Consider the following 27,225-nt stretch of genomic DNA (forward strand, 5'->3'; position numbering starts at 1 on the left):
TTAATAGTTCCAGAGATTAAATCGATCAAAAGAACAATTTTATTCTTTATATTATATAATCCTTTTACCCCTATAGGGGTTGAATTTTTAAAAATCTTTTTTTAATGGGTTTTACATTATAAATTAACTTTTTGACTACATTTCATACTCATAGCTTTAGCTGTTCCGGATAGGCGATGATGCATCACCCAGGACAAGTAATTTTATATTATATATATTTATAAGTATAGATAATATGTACCTACGCCTATCGTGTATATATTATACGACTAATATCATATTATAATTCATACATCTAACTTCATGGATGTTAGTATAATATCCATTTTAAGCCAATTAGTAATTAATAATTATACGTATATTGTCTATTTGTCTGAATGACTAGATGATTTCTACTTTGTGTTTAATTGATAAGTGATAGCATAATACACTGCTGACATAAGGTATAATGTAGGTATTATAATATCTACACACGAACGTTTAAAATAATGACATTTTGAAAGCTCAGTTACCTACTACATAATGATTAATTTTATATTGTTCCATAAATTTAATTGTCTGCAATTACAGAACACGTGTTCATTAACGTAATGTATAGTATTATACCTACATACATATGTGTATTGATGTATAAATATATGACACAATGCCAGACCCTTTGTTATTGTTAAATATAGTACAATATAAGTGATATACACGTGTGAATGTATGATATAATATACATCACAATAATAACAATAATAATATGTAACATAATCTGTACATAATTAGGGGCTTATATAATAATAGTTAGATGTCAATTTTTAAAATAAAATATCATAAATTAATACACATTAAGATGTTTTCGTGCAGATATATTGTAAATTACGATATTTTTGTACCTCGTTTACTGGATATAACGGTGTCAAACAGTGGCCTTTGATATACCTACGATTACCAAAGAATTATCTATGGTCTTTCACATTTGAGGTTTGCAATTAAGGTATTACGGTCATACGTATACATATATATATATATATATATACACGTATACATTATATAAACGTGAATGTAATAATATATCTGTATATGGGCAAAGGGTTAAAATATGTGTTGCGGCTCTGCAAGTAAAAAAAAAACTAACTATATTTAACAGCAATTATTGTAATTGCAACGATTGTCACATGCATATGTTGTTCGTAAACCAACAGTAAATTTATTCGTGTTAACGTTTATATATACATTTTTTTTTTCAATATCACTTTACGAAATTTGGCGACCAACACAACAACATCAGTTGAACACACTCGAAAATAATGACTGCGTTTTTCGAGGCAGCCTGGAAATTGTTGACGGCATTTAAACAGTATATTTATGCTGCAACTGCACAAGTCATTCAAACTTTCTACACACTTTTCAACTGAGTTTTGAACAAACAGTGCGCTTATCAACGGAAAATGGCTAAATTCAACCTTTGTCGACGACTTTTCACCATCCAGGTAAAATACCTTTGTTTATTAAACGGCCGGAAACGGTTTACTTCCTATAAGAATAACTTATGCATTCACAATCATAATGTTTTAGCGGAATTGTTTTATAAAAAAAAGATTTAAATGTTTTTGTTATGATTAATATAATAGATTAATACTTTTTTTTTTACTCACGATATACTCTGTTTGGAAATCAATATTAAATTTAAATCACTCTTTTGTATACCTATATAAAAAAAAAAAAAGATATTAAAAATATAATATTTAAACATAAAAACCAATAGGTATTATGAACTATTTGATTAAGAGTCGTAATATTCACAAACAGTATTAGTATACAATTTCCAAGTTAAAAGGTTATCTAATTATTTTATATTTAAAGTTATTTACTAATAATTAAATAAAATTAGTAAGCCTAAAGCAACATTGATTTAAATTATATAATTTAAAAATTAAAAAAAAAATCTACAGACTTTCAAAACTAACTTTTATTATATATTTTTACAAAAGAACTACCTACCTAAGTTGAAGGTCTGATTTGGAGTTATTGGTGTCGAGTGTATCTCGTTATTTAGTAAGACACTGTTATATGCATGAGAGTTATATTTTGAATTTAATCAAGAATCATTGCATAAGAAAAACGATCTTTTTGAATATAAAATTCTAATTGAGAATTAAAAATTGATATACTAGCATTTAACTAAATATTTTATTGTAAGTTCTCAAATCTGATATTCAGTTACTTGTAGTAATAAACTAATTCAAAAATAATATTATATCATAATATTATCTGCATGCTCAAAAATTTCAACGACTGTTAAAAAAAAACAAATTTCTTCGAGGCAAATGCTTATGTACTTAATATGATGGCCAACATAAATCTTATTTTCACGTGGTTTGGAAAAAAAACGCTTATCTACAATTCAATGTGTACTTAACTGCACGACTCACATTATACGTGCCTCTAAAGTATATGGAATATAGAGTAAAATATACGATCTCTGCGGTTGACGATCGACGATTATTGACGTATTCTACGATGTGTGCAATGACGTTTACAAACTTCCAGTGGCAGAAATTCCAAACTCTAAATATCATACAGTGCAGTTTGCACTTTTTTTTATTTCTTTTAAACTATTTTAGATAATAATATTTTATAAGTAAAACATATTATAATTGATGAGAAATTAGAAAAATTATAATTGTATTTAGCTGTAGTCCTTCTTAAAGGGTAACAGACTTCGTAACTATTTTCCATTAAACTCAAATAAAATTTTTCGGTATTAATCATATAATGTATAATAATTATAATATTATACTTATTCCTTTTTTGAAAATTTAATTTAATTATTTGAATTACCTAGGTATTATATAGCTTGACAATTATTTATTAATCATGGCTTTGTAAACTATATACAAATTTAAACGTTGAAAAATGCTCAATTCATTTTATTTATGTACAAATATTATTAGGGAAGTTAATTAGTTTTTAACGATAAATGCGATAATATAAAAAATAAAAAATATAGTGTTTTAATAATATGGTGCAAACATTTTAGGTTTTGAAAAATGGCCCTTGAGTCACTTTCAGTTGGCCATCCCCAGTTTAAAAAAAGAGAGATACAGGAACAGGATAAACTACCAGGAAGGGTGTATTTAAATTTTAAAACAATAATAAATCATTGCGTTTGAAAAACAAGTATAAATGAAGCTCGGTTTCCACAAAAGTGGTCGAGATTTTAAAATGACTGGTTGAGTTGCAACCGATTTGTTTATTTCATTGTCAAATGCATATTTTCCAAAACTAAATTTTATTATTTTATATTATTATCGATATTGGGACATTTTACAAGTCCGATTTGTTTATGGACGGACGGTTTCATGCACAGAAAAACAACGCGAAACTGTGGCGCGGTGAATTTGATGTTTTCTAGAAAGCCAGTGGATATCGTATTATATTAGCGTATATATATAGTGTGATATAGCGTGGTTTCGTCGGGCCCGGGTCAAACGATTACGTCGACGGTGTGATTTATTATCGCGAGTGAGTTAATAGTACTCACGCGGATAACTTTCCGGAGAATAGTGTGTAATGGTTTACGGTTAATCACGGCTAGATTTCTGTGTGGCGCGGCTGTTGAATTTAAATCTTTTCCTAAATTACATCTGCGACGGCCCTCCGGAAAAACCAACCATTAAAATTGCGAATCTACGCACTTTTGCACACCGTATATAACATATAAGTCCGTTATCTGTATGTTTGCATATTTGTTTCGTATAAGGCGCAGCATTATATGTAATCATAATATAATACCATTATATGCATCGTGTATTTATCTCATTGTTATCGCAAATAGGTGCCTATTATAGGTACCTACTCATATTATATTAATATATACCTACACGAGGCACGACGATGTGAATTTTTTCCACCACCGACAAATCGACTTTATATGCAACCGTTGTCATGTATAATATAGTGATGGTGATGTGACTTACGTGCATTACTCTTTGACTTGCGATATATATATATATATATATTATATATTGGTACGCTTAGAATTATTCGACCGATCGTTTGGAAATTTAACCATCTGATGAATATATATATACTCGACACTCGTATACTATATTATATAAAGTGTAAGACGGTTATAAGAAAAATTGTTGATTTTGAGAATTTATGTGAAAATAAGAAAGAGATGACTGTTATAAAAAAAGTCTTACAGCGGCATACGATGAAAAGCCAAAAATTACCATAATCAGTGTATTTTTTTCCTCGGTGGAACGAAGTGTGCACGCTTATTTCCTGTTTTCTTTTTCATTGGCCTAAAAATGAAATGGGTCGTGCGTAATCTTTCAGTTTTGAAAAACCGTATAAAATAATCAGTTAAGAAATCATTCCCGGACTTCGCTAAAAAATATAGCGTATAGATTGAACAACGTGCTGGGAATCGTTCATAATCTATAGGAAAACACACATTTCTCATTTCCTTAATATCGATGTTAAACAACGCGTTGTTATACGAGCAAAAATTGAACAGCCAGGGAGATTGTTGTGTTTTTGACGTTGAAACTGTGATTGTTATTCCTCGGTAAGACTAAATAACATTTTATGTAGGTACCTATAATTGTTAGATATAGGAGACTTCCAAATGTCAAAATGTCATAAATGAAAACAATATTAGATAATATTGTATAATATAAAAGCGGTGGCTTTGTTTGGAGGGAGCGATGAAAGGGAGATAAAGGTGGATTTTTCAACCGTTTAATTTTTATAAAAATACTGGGCCAAGCGCTGAGGTCTTTGTTGTTTGGCTGCATCTCCCCAAAAAAGAAAATTAAAGTTTTAATAAAAATATAATTTGCACAATTTAATATTTTTCATATTTTATATATAAAAATAATAATCCTTTAGTCTTCAGTTACTTTGACTGATTTTGTATCATAAGTATATATATTTCATATTAATTGTGTGCAAAGATTTTCGATCAATACCAATGAAAAATGTCAAATAATAACAGTCACTACGCTGTTTCAATGGTAGAAGCTGAAAAGATTACATGCTGTCTTAAAATCAATAATCCGGTAAAAATAAATATTTATTATTTGTAAAAAATCCGGTCGAAATATTAGACTCGTCAGGAAATAAACCTAAAATTATGGCAATGTAAACCTAACCATCACGACCGTTGTAAAATAACCATTAATAAGAGGACGTCTCACCCGCATATGTTGTCTCCGTCTTACACGCGTAAGACATATCAAATTGTACGCTCAGCAGAACACGTGTAGCGTGCAGCTCCGTTAGTTTAAAAATTGGAGTGCATTTACCTCTTATAAAATCTAAAGGTAAAATTGTTATCTAGACAACCTCAAAGGCTTTTTATTATATTTTTATTTTAAAGTGAGTTATGAGCATTTTAACAATGTAAATTGTTCGTACATCTTGAAATAGTCATAACTTGCTTTAAAATTAAAATATAACTAAACGCTTATGAGGTTGTCTAGATAATAATCTTACCTATAGATTTTATAAGAGGTAAATTCACTATAATTTTTAAACTAACGGAGCTACACGTGTTCTGCTGAGCGTACAATTTGCTATATCGTACGCGTGTATAAGACGGTGAAAACATATGCGGGTGCGACGTCCTCTTGATACATTTAATTCATAAGTATTCACTTTAATATATTTTGATTTGCCGTATTTCAATTACGACCGGCATTAGGTTGTTACTTGCTGCGTCGTATCTACTTAAATTACAATTTTATGGTTTTTTCTAGGAATATACGAATAATGCGTGCACAACGATATTGAGTTTATACTAAAATAATATCTCATGTTACCATTTGGATATCTCAGTGAAGTACTCGTACTATTGAGTAATATCTTTTATTTTCTCCATTTATCATGAATTAATATTTAGGTCATATTAAAATTAATTCCTCTCTAAGATATTTATAACTTGTAATTTGTCCGACTTCCGTAAATTTATAAAATGTTTTGATCTTTTTATCGTGAAACGAAAAACATACAATACAATAATTTAATATACGCCATACATTTTATCTGATTGTTGGGTATTCAAAGAACCGTTTTATGACTCTCAAAGTCGATTACAGTAAACTGAAATCAGTATTTATATCTTAAAAATGTTTTAGAGGCATAATATAATATTGTAATGTTATAGTGTGCTGGAATTTAATGCCTGATAACAGTTTTATGACGGAAAAAATCTTAATATTTCATTGATGATTTATTTTATTATTTTAGCATTAACTTCATGAATATAATAATAATCTCGGCGCGAACTGTTTTATAAGTTGACAATGATCTCATTCGAAAATTTATTGTGATCCCGCTGACAAAATGATATTATTATACTGAATCTAATATTTATGGTTGTATTTGTTTAGATTTTATGACCAAATAAAATTATAATATTATATCAATATGACCGTTCAATATATCATGCTTTATTTGTAACAATAAATTCACATAACACGATAACGTTTTTGTAATATCGAGTACCTTAATCTTACCATATAAACTGTAAATATGTTTTTGTCAAGTAATATGTATTGTGTATTGGACATAAACTGTATTTATTTTTTTATTATTATTATTTGAGAGGGCATGAAACATGAATAACAAAAACTTTACTCCAAGAAATTTTGATCTACTATATAGCATATTTTTAGTCTACGATTCAAATGACTAGAAAACTGTTATGAATGTGTTAAAGTTGAATTTAATAACAAATAATTGCAACGTTTTGCAGCCTGTCTTTCTAAGAATATTTCATAGTTTACTAATATCACCCTTGGTCATTTATTTTTATTTTTTTTTATTTTTTTATTGTTTATACCAGAAGTTGAATTCGGTATAAAATATTTACTACACTAAAATATCATGATATATATTATTAATATTCTAAATGTTTTGAAAATATAATAGTGTATTAAAATTTATAGTTGTCACAGTTATTTATAGACACCCAAAATTGGTACAATTAGTTTCCCTACCAAAAACCATAATCAATATTGAAAATCGAAATTATTACTGCTCCTTCAGGTGAAATTGTAATTTATTCAGTACACATAACGTATAATATTATTGTTCAATTTCTTAAAAAATGTATAGTGTATGGAATTGTGCAAAAATGTCTTAACAATTTACCTGATTTTCAGAAAATTATAATTTTTAATTAATAGTATGTCTATTCGTATGCCTTGGATGGTTGAAATTAATAGAATGTGATCGAATATTTATTTTGAATAACTACCTAAATAACTATCGATTATTTAAGTATTAAAATATTCTATATTTGTTGTACACAAAAATTAATTACAATAATTACATTAATTACAATTTTAAGTGTGTTTTTTATTTATTTGGCATTTTGATTCCCAAATCCTAATAATAAAAATGTAATTTCGTTTTTGAAAATTGTTTTAAGACCTTTACTTTACGTGTTTGTCGTGAAATATTGGAAGGAGTGTATGCTTAGACTTTGGTTTATAGTTTAAATTTGTGACCAATAAAAAACTTGTTATGGATTCTGTTTGGTGCGTCTTAACAATATTTTTTTTTTTTTTTAAAGTGAACACGTTTCTGTAGCGCTCTCAAAGTTTCATATTCTATTTTTTTTTCTACCGATTGGAAATTGGGCACATATGGTGGGTACTTTTGAAAACATTTTTTTTTTAGAATTTCTCAATAGATTTTTTTAATTTTCCCTTAAAACTATTGAAAAACAACCAAAATAAAAGTGTGTCGAATTTACGACGAAAATTAGAACAAAACCTTTACGTATAAAAAATGTTAGTTCTATTGTGCTACTGTATAGGACTTATGTTAATTAAATAGGTTGTATTTTACTATTTATTTTTGTATAACAGAAGAAAAAATAATGTGTAGTGAAAAATTAGTGAGTGTTTACTGATCGCGTTTTTAAATTTTCAAAAAGTTTATCTACATATGGATTTATTTCATATTTTTTACATAATATACATTACAATCTTCATACTAATCGTTTCATAATATTATTTTGGTGTTAAATTGATATATTTGATGATGTGATATAAACACGTAGAATCCTGTTGCCTACATTTTTTTTAAAATTATAACATAAGACTCCCAATGACATATAATATAAATATATATCAATATACATAGAAATTACTGTGTTCTCGATTGATCTTTAATACAAAAAATACTCTCCACAAAAAGTAGGGAATTGTTAAGATATTATTCTTGAATAGTTAAAGTAAACTTTACGTGCCGTATAACATTTAAACAAACGTATATTATACCTCGTATAAATTTTCATATACAGCGACATTTCTGAAGGTACCGCAAAGTCCGCACTATTGCACGATAAAATAACTATAATTGAGGTGAAAGCGCAATAATGTGCGATGGTTTTACGAATAACGTCTAATGTGAATTTATTAGAAGGTTATCTGATATATTTTTCCAGCAGATCGTAATTACGAGTTTAATGGCTTGTGTTTTAGAGACTTTGTGGACTTGCAGTGTAATATTTCTGTTGAAAAAACAGTGAAATTTACTTCATTAGCTTCAAACTCGCCGATTTTTGTGTTACAATAAATTTGTGACGTTATATCTCAACGTTAATTTTATTTTTTTTTGATTAGTTATCACAATCGATGGATGAAATTAATGATTGTTTGAAACACTAGTTTTTACCCATATTGTGATGAACTTATGACCGAATGTAAACGGTGTACTGATATTTTAATATAATATCTAGTTTATAGCATGACGAAATATATAGGTATCATGGCAGTTCTTCGATTCACATCCCTCGCTTTTCACTTTCTTAGTAGAAGTTTTACATTTTTTATTTGCTTTTTACCATAAACGTACGTATACAACATCGAAAAAAATCAGAAGAGAATAACATAGATTGCAAAATATGAAGGAAATACGTGAAATAAAAAGTAAAACGATTACAACTGTGTTATCAACTATGTATTTTATCATTGTTTATAGCTACATATTTTAGTAAGCTAATTGTAACTCTTCATAAACTCTATGTGGTCAACATTTAAAAAAATAAATTCATAATTGTATTCGTTAATGCTAACTCCGCATAATATGGGCATTACATACAGCTGATTTAGCATCATGTACTGCAAATCGTAATTTTACTGAATACATAAGTGTAAGACCTGATGCAGTAGTTAATGTTATTTGTTAGTAAGTTCTATACGTCAAGTGGATGCCGATAAAATTTTAACTCAAAGTGTATAAATATCCGATTATTTTATCTGAGTGCAACTTTGTTTTATAGTTTGTGGTTGAGAATAATAGTATACTTTAACACAGAATAATGAAACTTTCTGGAAAAAACCATCCATGGCAAAACAATTATTCTACATTATTGGCACATTAGTCATTTGGGGAGTTGAAACACGTACCTTCCGGAAGGGATGGTGTGAAACTGATTTTGGTTTCATGTCACGACTTATATTATGTCAGAAATTGTACTAAATTTTAATTTTTACATCTGTCTGCTTTATGTTATATACTTTCGATTACCTACCTAACTGAATTTCGATTAAACATAACAATAATGAAATTTTCAAAAACGGTTAAACAATTGAAGTGGAAATGGCTTTGGTACACGTACGCGTTCATAAAATATCTTGCGTCTGAACCTATTTTTCTCATTTAATATTAGTTATTATATTTAATACAAGATAATATTATTTCTTTAACTTACTGTGGTGAACATAAAAATAACTTTTACAAACTATAATAATACAATTTAAATAAAATGTGGTATTTTAATTAATAAAATTATAAGACTGAGAGTTTTTGGTATATCATAATTCATAATAATGGTGTAATTAATATTTTCAAATATAATCGGGATTGAAATCAAAATTTTTTTACAGGGAAGTCGATGTTAATTATAATGTTTTTTTTATACATATGCTTCTATTATCCCCTTTAGGTAATCAATACATATTTTATCTGAGTTATTCTTGTAAAAATGTCAACTTTGACAGAACTCAAATTAGAATTTGACTTTTTTTATATAACAGGGACAACATAGAAATGTATATATGTTTTTTTCCAAAGTACAGATTGATCTATATTCCATTTATTTTTATCGTTGTGATTTTTTAATAAAAATTATTTCGTTACAATTATACGAAATATAAATAAATGTATATTGAATAGAAATTATGATATATTATATCAAAAATATGTACCTATAATAATATTTAGAACAAAAATTATATTGTAAACTTTTTTATCTGTGTCGTGTAGAAATATTATAATGGATAGAATATATTTTTTTATGAGTAAAATTGGTAGGTATATACATTTCTGAAAATTAATTATACTATTTGTTGTTTTGGATTTATCAGTAAAAGTTTAGTCAATATTTATCACGTTACAGTTAATTTACATGACGGTGGTCAGTATACTTCTAGTTGATGTCAAAGGTGGAGTTTTTAATGGAATTATGGAAAAATGCAAGACAGTGGGTAGAAGCTTAGCCAGGTAACGTTAATATATTTTCATCTATAAAACCTATTTAGACTTTAGAGATATACCAATGTGATTAATTTATTATTGACACTATGAGTCATCAACTATAATATTATAAGAAAAAACACGTTAGTCATACAATACGACGTTTCGTTTAGTATCATTATCGTTAGTATCAATAACTATAGACACATAATTTATATTGACATCATATCGTGATTTCAAATACCAAACAATATCACTATATCGAAAGTAAATTTATTGGCGATTTTTATTAATCTTAATTAAGGGTTGAATTTTTCAAAACTTTAAAAAATCATTTTAAGTAGCCAAAAATTTGCACATATATATATATATATATATATTTAATTATATACCTATAAAAAAATAATTCACGGTTAAGTTTTTCACTAAAACTCTTGCTATTTGGTAACCTACAAAATAATAATATACTTCCATCAATCGTAAATACATCTTCAACAAATATTATCTTACTATATTCAGTTTCATAAAAAAAAAAAACCTTACCAACTGATTAAAATGTATCGATCAACTAAAATATTTGTATTCGCTATCAGCATAAGCAGATTATTTTCCTTTTTCTGAAGTTATAAAACTATAATTATGGTAATTGTTATAAAACTACAACTTTTGCGATAGATATTTTTTAGTCCTCAATTTATTACTGTTTTTATAATTTTTTTCAATAATATTATATAGTCAAAATATATTTGACATAGAAATCTGTTAAATTTTGAAGACATTATACAAGAATTTTATAAAAATGGTAAAATATAAAAAAATAAATGAATTTTATGGGAAAAAATCAAAATCAAATTAACTTCATTGATATCAAAACGTATTGATTTATAAGAATTATTTTTCTAGCACACTTCCTAAAAAAGTAGCATTAAAAATACTTCCAAGTATATTTATAAATTTATTACATTTTACTTATTTACATGGATATTGGGAAATTTGTCCTATATCAGTATCGTTCTGCATAGGCAAAATATAATATAAATATATTGTATTTTATACACGCGTGAACATAGTTATTATAAATATGTGTACCTTAACCCTATACCGCATTCTAACCGTTGTCTGTTCCGTACAGGATACCTTCGAAGATGGTGGACGGTGGTCATTACGTGACGACAAAGATGGCCAATGCCGTGGGCAACACTGTCAGGCCGTTGGGACCTATGAAGGAAATCGTAGACGCAACCGGCAATACCGTGTCCAAAGTTATGGGGTCCACTAGCCGCCTGCTGGGAAAGAAAGTGAAATCGCCGAAAGAAGTCATTTTTCTGTACAGCCATCCACTAAAGCAACTGGGCACGTCAAAAGTGTACCAAGAAATGGTGCGGACGGTCATAGGATATGCACTCATCAACGTGGTACTGCACAAGGATGAAATGAAGGAATCGGATGACACGTCAGTGATCCTGGATAACATGCCCGTGCTCCAATCTGTAGTGGACGAACTCGAGAGTATAGGGGCCTCAGACGATGACATTGACGATATCATCAATGTGTTGGGCCGCAATGGCAAACAGGATCTGCCCGTCCAGATCAAATCACAGGTATTTAATGCCTAAGCGCCCAACCTAAACCTAACCTAGTGTTTCTTACACTTTTGATCACAACGTTCATCACTCCTGATGAACGACTTTTAGAAATCATGGACTAACTACTAATTTTTTTTCGAATCACTTTTTTTTTACAAAATATCTCATGTCATATAATATATATGTTAAGGTGTATGACCGCATGGCAGTAAATGTTGACAGTCACCGGCGTATGTCGACATTCACTAATCATTTTGGTGAATGTTATATCAATTATTTTAAATATCTCACAATACGGACATTTACCAATATTTGTTGACATGCGCAATAGTTATTTAGTGAATTTTGACATGTGTGACAACGACAACATATATAATAAAATAGATAGCTAATAAATTCATAAATAAATATAGTTGAACAAATTAATTTTTTTATATTTAAGTTTAGGTAGCATATGCTTTATTAAGTTTTATTTATTACAACATGGTAAACTATCGTGGCATTTACTGTTACAAAGTATTCCCCCATTCTTACAATTACATTTTTTTTTTACAATTGCATCGTATATAACCTTGGCCACCACTTTTGGAAGCAGCTGTCGATACCTGTACAAAGACATTGTCTTATCGAATAAAACGTCGTTTAACGATATCAATTTTTCTGTGCACACTGCAAATTGATTTCGAGTGTACAGCTGACTGATAATCCCATATTTTGTTCCTAATTTGTAGAAGTCATTATCAACGTCCATTACAACAGCCAAGATATTTTGATAATCCATACGTCCTCGATCGATATCTGAAACACACACTCGAACAGTATCACCCACATGACAGCGGAAATTTTAGGTTCGACGATCCCAGCATTACACTTGATTGTGTTTGAAGTCCATTTAGTGCCAAAGCTCTATTCTTAATTGTATTCTCCTTCCTTTCATTTATGTCTTTTAAATACAAAATATTGGTTTGAATTATTTTTGTAATAGGTATTATTATTTTAAATTACATACTTAATAATTCATTTTGGTTTTTGTCATCACTTTTATCGCTGAGTTTATCTTCATCATTATTTGCTTGATTGTCAAGATTATCGTCGCTTTTACCGTTAGGCTCTTCCTTTACTTCATTTTCATCACTTCCTTTATTTTCTGGGTCAGTTTGAGGGGCTGTCAAAAAAAATTCTTATTTAGTCACTATATATCGATCACACTTTATGCATATAAGGTATCACTGCATATTAATATATTTAATTTAATTTTATAATTTATACTTACTTATATACTGAAGTATTTGTTCTAACTCCTCTTCTGTTGCTAGTTTTTCTATTTGTTCTCGTGGAAGAGAAGATGTTAAAAAACCTCTTTGTGCTTTAACGCCAAACATAGCTTCGTATGGCGTTTGCTTAATACCTTGATGATACGTCGTATTTTTCGTAAATCGGACAAATGGTAATAATGCTTCTGACAATTTTGTAGTGTCATTATCTTCCATTATAGCTCTCAGTATATTTTGGAAATCTTGGTTTGCCCTTTTGATGGATCCTTGTGTTTGGCGTCTCCAATGCATATTGTGGCTGGGCGATAACATCTTAATTTTACAAAATAATACAAAAATACCTTTTACATACATTGTGCTTCAAGTGTGGTCAACATTTACCAAACACTGACTGTAAATGTCAACAATCACCGGTGTATGAACGCATTAAGACAATTTCGTCAAAATTCACTACAGTTTTTGGTATATTATGTCAATCTACACCAGTGACTGTCAACATTCGCCTACTGCGGTCATACACTTTAACATATATAATAATTAATATTTTAAAACCTACTCATTTTATATTTAAAAATCACATAAAAGTATAGGTACATAAGAATGTACATATTCAGAATTAATTTTGTTACACATAATTTTTCACAACTACATACAAATTAATCTTTAGACAGAACACCGTATCTTAAGAATCACTAAATCTTAATCTAACCTCCATCATGATATTATGCTGCTCCGATTGAATTATGGTATGTTTAGTAATTTTGAACCATTTGTGATCAGTAATCACTAATGACTTATCAAAAACATATACACGCCATCAATGTCCATTTCAATAGCCATTCATTTCGTTTAAGAAAACTACCGAGTTATCTTAAAAATAAACAACGTGACTTGGCGCGTGAACGCTTGGCATAGAATTGAATTTTTTCACAAATTTTTGGCATTGTTAAAAATTTAAGTTTTGCAAGTCGGGGGAGATTTCAAAGGATTTTTTGAAAACATTATAATAACGTCGTAATTGAAAAAAAAACTATTGTAGGTTCAAACACAATTTAAACAATAAATTAAAAAATTGAATTCTTATTAAAAAATAAAAATACAACTGAAAATGTATACTTAAGTAAATTAACTATAACAATAGCCACTTGCATAGTTTTTTTTCTCCATAAAACCTAGAAAAGAAAAATACTATTTATTCCTGTGAAGATGGATACAGCATGGTTCTCTTTGGTTTTAATAAACTTAAATATCCATAATCAGGCCATTTCTTTTACTTCGGTCATCCATCGTTGTGAAATAAATGTTTTTTTTTACACAAATTCAAGTTTAATAAAACACAAATTTATATTATTTTGTTTTGTTTTTACATCCGAAATTGCATAAATTCAAACAAATGTTTGCATTAAGATTTGATTTTAGTCAATAACACGAAAAATTATTTAAATTTTCAATTCATATATTATTGTTACTGGATTTTTTTTTTACTATTTGTCCTAAAAATTTATATTATTTTAATCAAAAATCCTTCTATTATGTATTTGAAGTGTCATAGCTATGAAGACTAAAAATTATTTAGATTCTAAACCATTCTACAAGGCATTATATCTGATTTGATATTATAAATTATAATTGCAACGTAAGCTATCATAACAGACAGTAGTACAGAAATCATTTTAACGGGGTTTTTTTTTATTTAAAAAGAAAATATATTTACTATACATCTTATACAAATATAAGTATAACCGTTAACATAATTATAATTTATCAATTTACAATTAACTATGCTGTCGATTTTTGAGTTTATGTGAGCAAAATCTATTTAACCTTCCAAGAATTCTACATAATAAATCCTAGGTGAGAATAACCATTCTGCAGTAACAAATTGACGTTAATATGTAAAGCCTCAATGTTTGTTCTATGTGTAACCAAATTTTTATTAACTTTTAAAACTATAAAATAATAAAAAATTAGATCGATGCAACTGCATCAGCATTTTGCATTGGAAAAAAATATTAATAAACTTTAGAACCTCAAATATACAATATCATCAATCTCGGCCAAAGGACGACTTATATTTTATAAATATTCCACGGTCTTATAATAAATAATTTTAACTCATGAATACTAACTGCGCATTAAAGTCACAGAAATATAAGTTATTAATTTGTCCATGCATTATTTTATTTTTTTCCATAACAAAGTATAAGTAATGTGAGGTTTATTAACGAATTTAATTTCAATTAAATTCAAAAAGTTGAGTGCATTTGTCATTAGCAAATGACAAGCAGAAAACAAATCAAATTATTGGAACGTTTATGAAACGATCAATGGGGCATGTGATATCATACTTATTTGCTTGCCCTTAAGTATATTATTTACTCCACGCTTATTAAAGGTACCACTTCACATGCTCACATATTTGAAACTCATAATATTTAACGTTATTTAAAAATGTACTGCGCATACGAAAAAAATATTATATTAGTTAAATAACTTACTATTAATTTGTTTGAAAAACTATTATCCCTACCGTGTTATTATTTTTGTCGTTTAACAAAACATTGGTATTAGACAATTTTTAATTCGATTACTCTATACTTATAATAAAGTTGTTTAATATAAAACTTTTTTTGAAGAGATTAGATTTCAGATCATTTATTGAAATTCTCATACATGACATAGTTAGGCTCTAGAAAAAAAACATATTCGTTTACTAGTCAACTTTAATTTCTTTAATGAATTGAAATGTTTATAAGAAATGCATAATAATAACGATTTTTTATTATTAAGTTAGTTTTGAGTAAAAAATTCTAAGAGAAAATTAAATCGAAAACATTTCGAGGAGTTCATTAATTGTGCAAGAGTACATACAGATTTATTTTACATGATATTAAATGAATTTCGATCAAATAATGGATGGAGATGAAAATGAAAAATAAAATAAAATCGTTAATTTTGACTCAAGATATTGTATGTGTGGGTAAATAATAGGTAAATAAAATCAAATATTAGATAGGTTCATTAGTTTTCCTGTTAAGAGGAAATTAGTTAATTGCCGTAATTAACGAAGTCGAACAATGAAATAAACACATATAGTAAGTACCTATTTTCGTATAACTATCTTTTCGGATAGTAGATACACTCAAAAAGAATTACAATTAATAATTTAAAATATTACAATATCATTTCATTATTTTTAAAACAAAAATTCAGATAAAGATTCCTAACAAAACATCAAAAACATTAGTATCGTACCTGCAAAACTAGCTACAGGCACTGCCCTAACACCACAGTCTTTTGTTCTTAAATATACAATTTTTTGCAAGGTGCTGCCTCAGCTCATTATTGGCCTATTATTAAGCAATTGGTACTGTATTTATTTTTTTATAATTTAATTTAATTGTTGAGTGAACTAAACTAGTTGGCGCATACAACACTATTATAAGGCGCTCGCTTATCGTGCCTAGTGCATTACCTACCGAAAAACTGGAAACGCTTTTTAAGGTTTTTTTTTTCTACATATCACCTATTTCAATAGCATTAAGATAATATTGAAGACGTAGGCAAAAAAATTGACCATCGAATTCTATGAATTGTATTTTTAACTATACAAAATAATCTTATGTGAATAAAATAATGTTCCAAATCAGTTATAATCGCCGAACAGATGAGTGACGTTATAATTATTATTTTTTTAAATCTGTACACTTGCACAATATATTATACTATAAAATCACAGTTGAGTTGAATCACAATTTGACAGATCAGAATAGTATATTTAGTTTAGGTTCACGTAAAGACACATTGTACGTAACACTATTTTCGCAATTGCTATGAGTAAGTTTATAGTATTATAATTTATAATATCAATATGACATGCTAAAAATAACAACGTACCTATTCTACATTTCAGCAACGTAAATAATTGTTTTTGAACGATGTTTCTTTAATAATTTAACATCTGGTATTAAATACACGCCTATTGTATTATTATATCCAAGCCGATAATAGTTGAATAGTTTATATATATATATACAATAGTAATAACATTATCATTTTTTCAGACGTGTCTGTTTAACAACTAACATAAAAAAATATCAAATACCATTTAAAAACAAAAACGTGTCAAAGGTAATATAAAGTTAAGTTTTCACGCTCGTCAAATAGTGCAATAATAATTGTATGATTCTTTTTTGTAAACTGAAAAAAAATAATGTGCGAGTTACATCAAATCTCAAGTAATCTATTGATATAACCTCTAATGAAAATGATCCAGTCGAGTCAAACATTGGATAGACGTAGTTTAAAAATATAGTTGCCAAATCTTAAAGTTATTATACCTTATTAATTGTATTGTGTGTGGGCGTGTGGCTTCTAGTTTGATATTATATGTAACGTGTGGGCGTGCAGCTTCTAGTTTTCTATTATTACTGTTTTCAATCTACCAATGGCGACCATTTATGTAAAAAAAATCCTATTGAAAAAGGGCATTTTGTTTTTTTATAAATTTTCTAATTCCGGGAAACTTTTCTAACTTTTCTCTCCCTGCCATAAACAGATATTCTCGAGTGATGTGCTTACCAATGAACAGTTTTTCATTATAATTGTATACCTGCCCTGTGTAAATAATTTTAAAAACGTGATCTAAACGCATATTTAAGTGATATAGGTAATAGTAAAAACATTATTAATGTGACTCAAACATTTTTTTCACATGCCTTGGATTTTTTATCCCTGCTCTATATCAAATACACAATGTTGGGAGTATTACATATTATTTAACCAATTTGTAAACTTAGTTAAACTAGTCTTACACAATAATTATTGATAACTCTTTCTGTTGTAAATATTTTGTAGGTACTTGAAATGTGTTATAAATAATATATTAAAATGTCAAAATCTTGAATGTTTGCCTTACCCACATAATATCAAAAGGACAGCGCTTTCTGTACTCTGACAGATCAAAAGCTAAATTTGTATAATACAATATTTTATTATTGAATATATTTATTATTTTTGTATAAAAATAACATAAAGTATAAAGCGCCTAAACACACGCTCTTATTCATAATCGTCTGAATATACGTAGAAAGTTCTAAAATATTCGCTTAGTAAATGGGTCCAAAATTTTAAACCAAATTTATTTTTTTGAAAAGTTTAAAATATCAGTGGTAGTCATCCTTTTTTATTAGATGAAATTACGGAGTACAAATAAGTTCTGACACAGTGATATTATTAAGGAACACACTACTACAGTTTTATTTCATTAACCCGGAATACTATTACGTTGGAAAATTGTAACAAAATTTCTGACAATGTCACTTTTTGTTTAAAAACAAAAAAATGTGTAATAATTATGTTGCTATTGTTGGTTATGTCATAAATGTATATTATGCATATAAAATGATAGTACTACTAAATAAAATAGTAATTTTGTTAGTGTTTTGGTAAACATAAAAACAGTGAAAAGATATAAAAGCTGAAATAAATTAGATGTAGGTATATAGTACCTATATATGTACCTATATAATAATTATGATACATTAGAATAGGTGATGATAATATAATATAATATTTGATTGCATATGCAATTTGTTTTATGACTCGCCTTATGTGTATGGGATCATCAATTACTCCACTAGGCCTATATGTCCTAATTAAATCATAAATAAACTGAACGCTTGTTTCTGAGTAATGAATGATGTATATTATTATAGTCTTCCGTCGTTAATCATCCCCGGTGTATGTGAATATAAGACGCACACTTGGGTATTATAGGATTCTACGTCTATAACACTCGGGCTTAATGTATGACAATAATCTGTTGCTCAATATACGTTGACATTACGATTCGATGCATATGCGAGATTTAATACAGAATTAATTAAGAATTTTCAATTCGGGCAAAATTACACCTAAAGCATTTTACAGGATTAACTGAATTGTATGCTTACAAATATGTACATATACGTAATACGTATAATAATAACGTTATTATGGTTTGTTGATAAAAATACGTGAGTGTCTCATATCGTAAAATACTTAACGTTAAAACCCCTAAGCGCAATTACGTCGTCACTGATATACTGACGAGAACTTGGGTGATTTGTGATCCTGTAAAATAATCCCATGGATTAATTATCGAAAGACACTGTTTAGGACAAGAAAAAAAACTAAGGACGTTACTTATAGTATTATCATTGATACACTTACCCGAAAATATAATTTTGTCCCTTAGAATACGAAAATCGTGTTTTGTTTTGTCGATATAACAACATTTATTTTTAAAATCATATCGAAAATATTGCAATTTATATATCTATAAATCCCGATAATGCTATTCTATTCGAAGACCAACTATTTAATAATAAATATTGGTGTCGGTATCATACCCATGAGACTAATATTTTTAACAATTTGTGTTTAAATTATTTGCGCTATGTTGGTTTCGCGATGGTATCGAGGTGTAATTTTTATGTATATTTATATTTTATAAATCATATATTTTTGGTTGGGTTTACTATTTTTTGTGATATAAAAGTGGTAAATACCCATTGATAGATTTTATATTATTTTACTTTTAAGCACTATATTATGTTTTATAACAGACAATTATGAAAACTTCTATAAATTGCGTGAAATTGTACATTATATATTTAAAGTATCATGAATATCAAGTTCATCTATAGTAATAGATATTCTTGATACTCCTCAATTATTAATAAAATGATTAAAATATTTAACATTTAATTTTGTAAATATTTTTGCAGGATGGTCATTTTTTTAAGAGAATAGGTACTTATTGAGACATCGAGTGTTTTGAGAAATTAATAATATAAAAGTGATTTTTCTTAGTGACTTGCTTAACTCTAATTTAAAAAAATTTTGTGAGATCACCCTAAATAATTTCAATATAGAATCATAAAATATTTATTTGCGGAATCACAAAAAAACTTAATAAATATTGTGATAAATTATGAATGTAATTAAGTTATTACATAATATTATTTATTATAATAAATAGTTTTTTTTCTACAGGTCCTGGGGATTCTAAAAGATACAAATGGGAATTTTAAAAATGATGGGCCCATGGAAGAATTACGTTGGATCGCAAATCACCCTAATGGTTTCTATAAAATGGACGACAAAGAAAGGACTGATTACAAATTGAAGACGCTAAAAAAGTACAATACTTGTACTATTATACGTCCACCATCTTTTGACAAAATAAATACATAAGTTAACCACGTTAAGGTTATACTTGCACACGTTGCATCAAACTTTCTAATCCTAATCGATACAAAATTAATTAATTATAATTAATTTAATCAATTATTTCTTAATGAAATAAATGTGTATTTTGATGAGTTTTATGAAGTTTTTAACATTATGATAACATAATAAAATGCTTAATAATATAAGACACTAAAAAATTACTGTTTTTTTATTTTATTATTTTAATCGAATATACTGCGATAATATAAATACAGAATATTTAAATGTAGCTAATTTTTATGAAAATTTGACTGTTTAGTTGTTGCATTTGAGTTTCATTTTAGCTCATGTGCAGAATTTTACGGCGACTCTCAACAACTCTCACGTCATTCTTCGGTAACCTGATTAAAGACATTTGACATTATTTTACTCTTCTATATGAAAACATTTGTATTCTAAAAAATCTTAATGTCATGGTATATTGAATATTATGTTAGTATCAACCTAATATTAATATATTTTTTTAAAAATTATTAAGTGCAATATTATATATTATTTTAACACGGTGATATGGGTATGCAATTTAGATACAGCACTATAGCGTGGTTGTGGATTAATTTTCAAAATAATGAATAGGTCTAACTATCTTCTTATAATATGTTACGATATATAATATATATATATTTAAAATTTTAAAAAAAATACGAATAGTTGATAACCAAAACGTTAGTTACATAAATAAAGGAATTCAATTTCATCAAAAACTAGTTTTACATAAAAATTTCAATTTTTTCTCGATTTTGTTTTTTTTTTTTTTTTTTTTGATTTTTCTCCGTTATTTCGGGGAAGTAATAAGTTTTTTATTTTTAACTAAATAATACTTCAAAAAAATTATTATTTGATCATGATGAAATTCAAATTGAATTTTTATTAGCATTTGAATTTCAAATATTGATAATAATTCGTCAAAACCATACATATTTGCAAATTATTTTGTAGTTTAAAATTCATAATATTGTTTGTATTTATATCTAAGGTTATAAAATTCAACACTAAGTTTTCCATAAGTTTTGCTTCAAATAGCTATAGAGAAAATTTGAAGCGTCATTATAGGAAAAATGTTTTGAGCATTTGAGTTTTAAATTTATATGAAATTGCGTAATGATAACGTTTTATCTTCTAACCAGGTATATGTAAGAGTATATCTATGATAATATAAGGTATTATGAATTATGATAACTACATACAATGTTTTTGGAAAAATTGATTAACCACGCCTTATGCAAAATGCGTCTTAAGAGGACGCTACACCTGCATATGTTGTCTCCGTCTTACAAGTACGTAACATACCAAATTTTATGCTCAGCAGATCACGTTTAGCTCCGTTAGTAAAATTTAGAGTAAATTGACCTCTTACAAAAATTAAAGGTAACATTATTATCGAGGGCATGACGTAGGCTTTTTATTATATTTTAATTTTAAAGTGAGTTATGTGTATTTTTAAATTGTAAATTGTTTGTATATCTTAAATTACACATAACTCCCTTTAAAATTAAAATATAATAAAAAACCTAGTCATGCCTTCGATAATAATGTTACCTTTAATTTTTGTTAGAGGTCAATTTACTCTAAATTTTAAACTGACGGACCTAAAGGTGATCTGCTGAGCATAAAATTTGCTATGTTACGTACTTGTAAGACAGAGACAACGTATGCGGGTGTAGCGTCCTCTTAATTGAAAAAAAAAAATATTTGTTTCAAAATAGAATATATGACAATATTTAGATATAATATATCCTAGACTGACAAATCGTCTCAACACAGAATCGTTTTTCGTATACAATGATACCTATCATTGCATTCAAATCTGACCTACCCTAGTCAGAGGTCCACCCCACCACCTAATGTACAGCAGATCGATACCCACGTTCCCGCTTTTTTTTTGTTATTGTTATTAAAAATATATTTCAACACGTTAGGTACTATTACAAGTAAAGTAAATTACATCCCATTAAATTAAATACATATACAATTGATATAATACTGTTTCTCTTAAAGTTAGAATCGTGATTCTTGAACAACTTTCGATTATGCTCTATTTAAATGGGTTCTAGGACAAAAGTTTATGGAATCAAATATATTCAACGTTGTAATACACAACATATTTGTACATCAGTTTTGTTTAAATTTTGAAGTTCTGTAATACTGTTTAATGTATATATTGCACAAGACATAATATTATTATAATTTTTTAATTGTTGACAAAGATAACGTTAAGTTTTATCTTATGCAATAATCATCGCTTTGAAAGTTTAGAATAATTCTAGCATCTGGATTTTAACTGCGTTATTATAATTGAACAAAAAATCTTTAAGGCTCGTTAAAAGTGAATATATAAATAGCCGTTTAGCTTATATTGGATAATTGTATTTTTGATAGTGGTAAACCATACGAAATGTTACAATTTAATTTTCTAATTATGAATTGCGTGTTTAAATTGATTTATACACGTTTATGGTTTAAATGATTGTTATTGCCAACAAAAAGGTCATATTTTTATGCTTTTTTTTATCTATACATATATAAAAACCATTAATGTCATATAATTGATTTTTCAACTTAATCTAAAGATATATATATATATATATTCAAATAAAATGCAAGATCCTTTAAACTATAATACAATATATATAGAGAATAATAGTGTTTTTTTTTTTTATATTACGGTAACATCTAGTTTAGAGTAAACTGTACGATAGAAATAAAATAATTGGTCCTACAAGTTGAAGCGTAAAGACCAAACGGTATAGTAAAAAAAAATACCGAATATCATGTAATGGTAACGGGTCATCGGTCACACAGAATCAAGATGGTTCATAATGTGCATATTGTATACATAAATACTGCACCGAGTTCAAATTAATATAATATGTGCTCAATATTATTTATATCATTTAGAATGATTTTTCTATGTGACGTTCTTCACCTTGTTCATTTCCTGTTTTGCTTTGTTTTTTTATTGTATTGTATTCATATCTCAACTTTAGAATTGTATGGTATTTTTTTATGTTATATATTATTGCGTACGCTGATATTTTCTGCATTTTTTTCAGATGTTTAAATATTAAAATAGTAAAACAGGTAAAACGAAACCTAACTGTATTTAACCGTATGTAACGTGTGCAGTCACATAATAAAAGAAGTCCATTTCGCCAACACCCTCACTTTAGGATTTTGAGTTTAAACCTTTACCAATCGTTTGAACAGTGTTTGCACCTCAATTAAAATTGTTTGTACCTCAACGGTTTTCAAACTATTCATATGGGCGAGACACTTTTTGACCAAAAACTTACCCTTCCCTTCTCGGCCGATTCACTTTTTGACCAAAAAAATATTATTAAATAATAATTATAAGTCTTTATGTAGAAAAAATAATTTTTGTTAGTTATTTTTAAATATAGCAGTAGGTTACAAATAAATAATGGTAATAATTACATATTATAAGTCTTTATGTTATACATATCATAAAAAAATATTAAAAAATATATAAGTTATATAAAATACTAAAAGGTATAAATGAATACCTAATAATTTAATAAAATAATATTTAATGTCAATAAAAGAGTATGATAATAATTACGATTCCTGTCATAATTCATTTTTTTACTCACTTTTGTTAGCACTGTTTAGGTTAGGTTGCTGGTTCACTACTTTTTAATGTAGTTATTTGAAATAAACTTAACAAAATCATACCTACAAATATTTACTTTTAGGTAATTATAAAGCATAGCTATACATTGTAGGTACCTGTCGAATTGTCCGTTTTAATAATCTATGATATATTTTTCATTTTACGATTTACTCTTTCGAATTGATCGACCTTGAGTAATATTTGGCAAGTGAACACTTCTAAGTTTTATATAAATTTCTGTTTGTTCCTCATTAATTAAAACCGCAACCAAATAAAAGATGGGTGGAGATTCTTTATAAAAACTTCGATTAAAATTCGCGTAGAAGGATTCACCGTTATTTTTCGTGCGTTGTAAACTAGAGCTTGCTGAATCAGCAATGCTGATGCCCATATTTCTGGAGGATAGTCAAAATTATTTACTGTTAAATATTTTTCAACGAGATAGTCTGCATATTTGATATTTTATCATCTTTAAGACAGTCAGCCATAAAGTTTATAAGAAAAAATTCCAAAATATTATTTGGTTCTAGAAAAAGTAATACAAAATTGTGGCGCAACCATTTTCCAATTACCGAAGATCGGTCTTGATATTCAGTAACCAGTCCTACTTTTTATATTCGGTGATACTAAGCTTGAGTTAAATGAAACCTACACCCAATAATTTTAGTTTATGGCCAAATTTCATAGACTGCTTTAATTATAGCTTTTTAAAAATCTGTCATTACAAACTGTGGCAATAATAATACACCTAAAGAATTGCATTTCTGTAATATCAAACCAAATGTATGAATATAAGTTTGGAAGTAAACAAAAAAATCAATGGAATATAATTTCCGATTTTAAGTCCATGGGTAGTAAACATTCGAGTAAAAAAACGAGCCAAATATTTAAATGTCCCGTCCATGTATAATATCTCGATTTTTTTAAGAATAAAATGTTTGATGTATATGAAGATATTACAATATTTTTCTCCTGGACAACCACAAGTAAAAAAGGCTCACCATGTTTAGTTTTTAAGTCCATTTTTTCAATGATAAATGAACTTCTTCTAAATTTGTAGGACACGCTGGTAATATTTTTCGCCGAGCTTTGTATACATTCTTCCTTATTCGTTTTATGTTTGTTGTATTAAACTGTAAAGACTCATAATTGTCATAAGCTTATTTTAAAATAATTTTTTTGGCTTAACTGATGGTTCATCGGTTGCTTTCTGTTTACAAGCTGAACAATTTGCCTCGATATTGTATTCCAATCATAATGGTTGTGTGATACATTTTCACCATGATTTTGTACGACAATTTGATTTTCTGTGTACACTTTAGCATGACAATCTCTTTTAATATATCGCTAACGCGTTGAGTTATTTTTTTTGTTCGCTGATCTGATACTAAATTTATAATTATCTATAACCAATAACATTTGAAACAGTAATTACTATAAAGTACTATAGTCGTTCACCATGAATATGAATCCATCTGTTTTATATGTATAATTAGTCTTTTTATTTCTAGTCAAATAATTTTATGTATTACAATATTCGGGGATGGGAAACATTTTTCCCGTTTAATATTTATATAATATGAAAGGAGTTTGTTATTTTTTACAAAATAAGGGACGGAACAGATAATTGGAGTAGGCCCGCTCAAATAAGTGGCGTCCGATCACAATTTCTGTTCGGGTCCAGCGAGGCCTAGGCAGGCGCGCTTGGGGGGACTTAGTCTATCAAGGCTATCTTGAAAAGAACAATTTATTTTGTAACTTGATACGTCTTCGAGATGTTTGCCCGACTGGTTAATCCTCGCATCCGGTTGGTCGTTATTGTATGTATCTTGTAAGATCCTCGTTGCTGGCCGTTCCGCCGGGCCAAATCGCTATGCCACACAAATCTTTCGATGGCGCATCAAAGCTCCGGTCTAAGCCATTCTCCGACTTCGGATATAATGAGAGGTTACCACCTAGTTAATTCCGTGGACAAAGATATATAGGCATCCGGCGATGTTCCGGAATTATCGTTTGATACGGCGCTCTACTATGAGAGTCGCACACGGAATCGTACCGCCGTGTCGGTCGTCGTTCACCGGTCGAAGCACTTGAATGTCGTGGATCGAAGTCGGCGTCGTCGTTGGACCGTTACGATCGACTTGTGGCGATGCTCTAGGAGAGTTGCACACGGGATCGTATCGGTCGTCGTTCGCTGGTCGAATCTCTTGAGGACTCTTCGGGTCTTCAATCTTCGTTGTAGTCTGGTTGAAGTTTGAAGGAGAAATGAGATTGTGTTTCTATGCCGAATCTTACTAGTATAAGTACTACCATCCGTACCGACTAGTAAACACATCCACTATCCGGATGCATGTTGTGTTTTCTCTCGTGATGGATTTGCTGATATCTCCGAAGTTTTTTGGGTCACAACCATGGGGAAGGTATGGTTGTCTTCGTCTTGACTTCCCCTAACCGTTGATGTACATTTGATGTTTATGTGAAGTACGGAAGTGCTTGTAATTACTTTCTAAGCCCAAAATGTGGCGTTTTATTCTCGTTCTGTCCTGTGATTGGTTGTACTCGTCCTACGCTATGATTGGCTGTCGTAAATAATAGTTGTTGGCTCTGTTAAAAGCCTTTTTCGTAATGAATGTATTTATGTTCCGTTACACATTTTACCAAGATTACTTTCAATAAATTTAGCCATTTGTAAAAAAATAATAGTTTTGATTTATGAAAACGATGAAGACAACGTAATGATAGTATGATACCCGCATAGACACTGTACTACTGTTGTAGTTATATGACGTTATAGACTGCACGAGCATCGATTTTAGAAAAAAAGAAGTTACTGATTATTGATATTTTATCTCGGCTATAAAATATAGTGGTTCGTTACAAAACCTTTAAAATCGGTTAGAGTCTAAGTACATTCAACATATACAGCAACTTTTATAATATTATGGTAGTTACCAATTGCATCACATCACAA

General features: G+C 28.3%; 2 protein-coding genes across 2 annotated transcripts in view; one reads left to right on the forward strand and one right to left on the reverse strand.

Annotated features, from left to right (window-relative positions):
* LOC107162210 (uncharacterized) overlaps positions 1 to 27,225 on the reverse strand; it is a 428,784-nt gene that overhangs the window by 307,947 nt on the left and 93,612 nt on the right. The gene's annotated exons all lie outside the window — the stretch shown is intronic.
* On the forward strand, positions 1,260 to 20,781 carry LOC107168442 (uncharacterized). Its single transcript, XM_089217056.1, has 4 exons — positions 1,260 to 1,478; positions 10,412 to 10,515; positions 11,621 to 12,089; positions 20,387 to 20,781. Exons 1-4 carry the CDS (start codon positions 1,437 to 1,439, stop codon positions 20,585 to 20,587), a joined length of 816 nt encoding a protein of 271 aa, XP_089073182.1. The 5' UTR covers positions 1,260 to 1,436; the 3' UTR covers positions 20,588 to 20,781.

The sequence above is a fragment of the Diuraphis noxia genome, unplaced genomic scaffold, assembly GCF_037042655.1.
Source record: "Diuraphis noxia isolate RWA-SAM2 unplaced genomic scaffold, SU_Dnox_SAM2 contig0001, whole genome shotgun sequence".
Lineage (NCBI taxonomy): Eukaryota > Metazoa > Arthropoda > Insecta > Hemiptera > Aphididae > Diuraphis > Diuraphis noxia.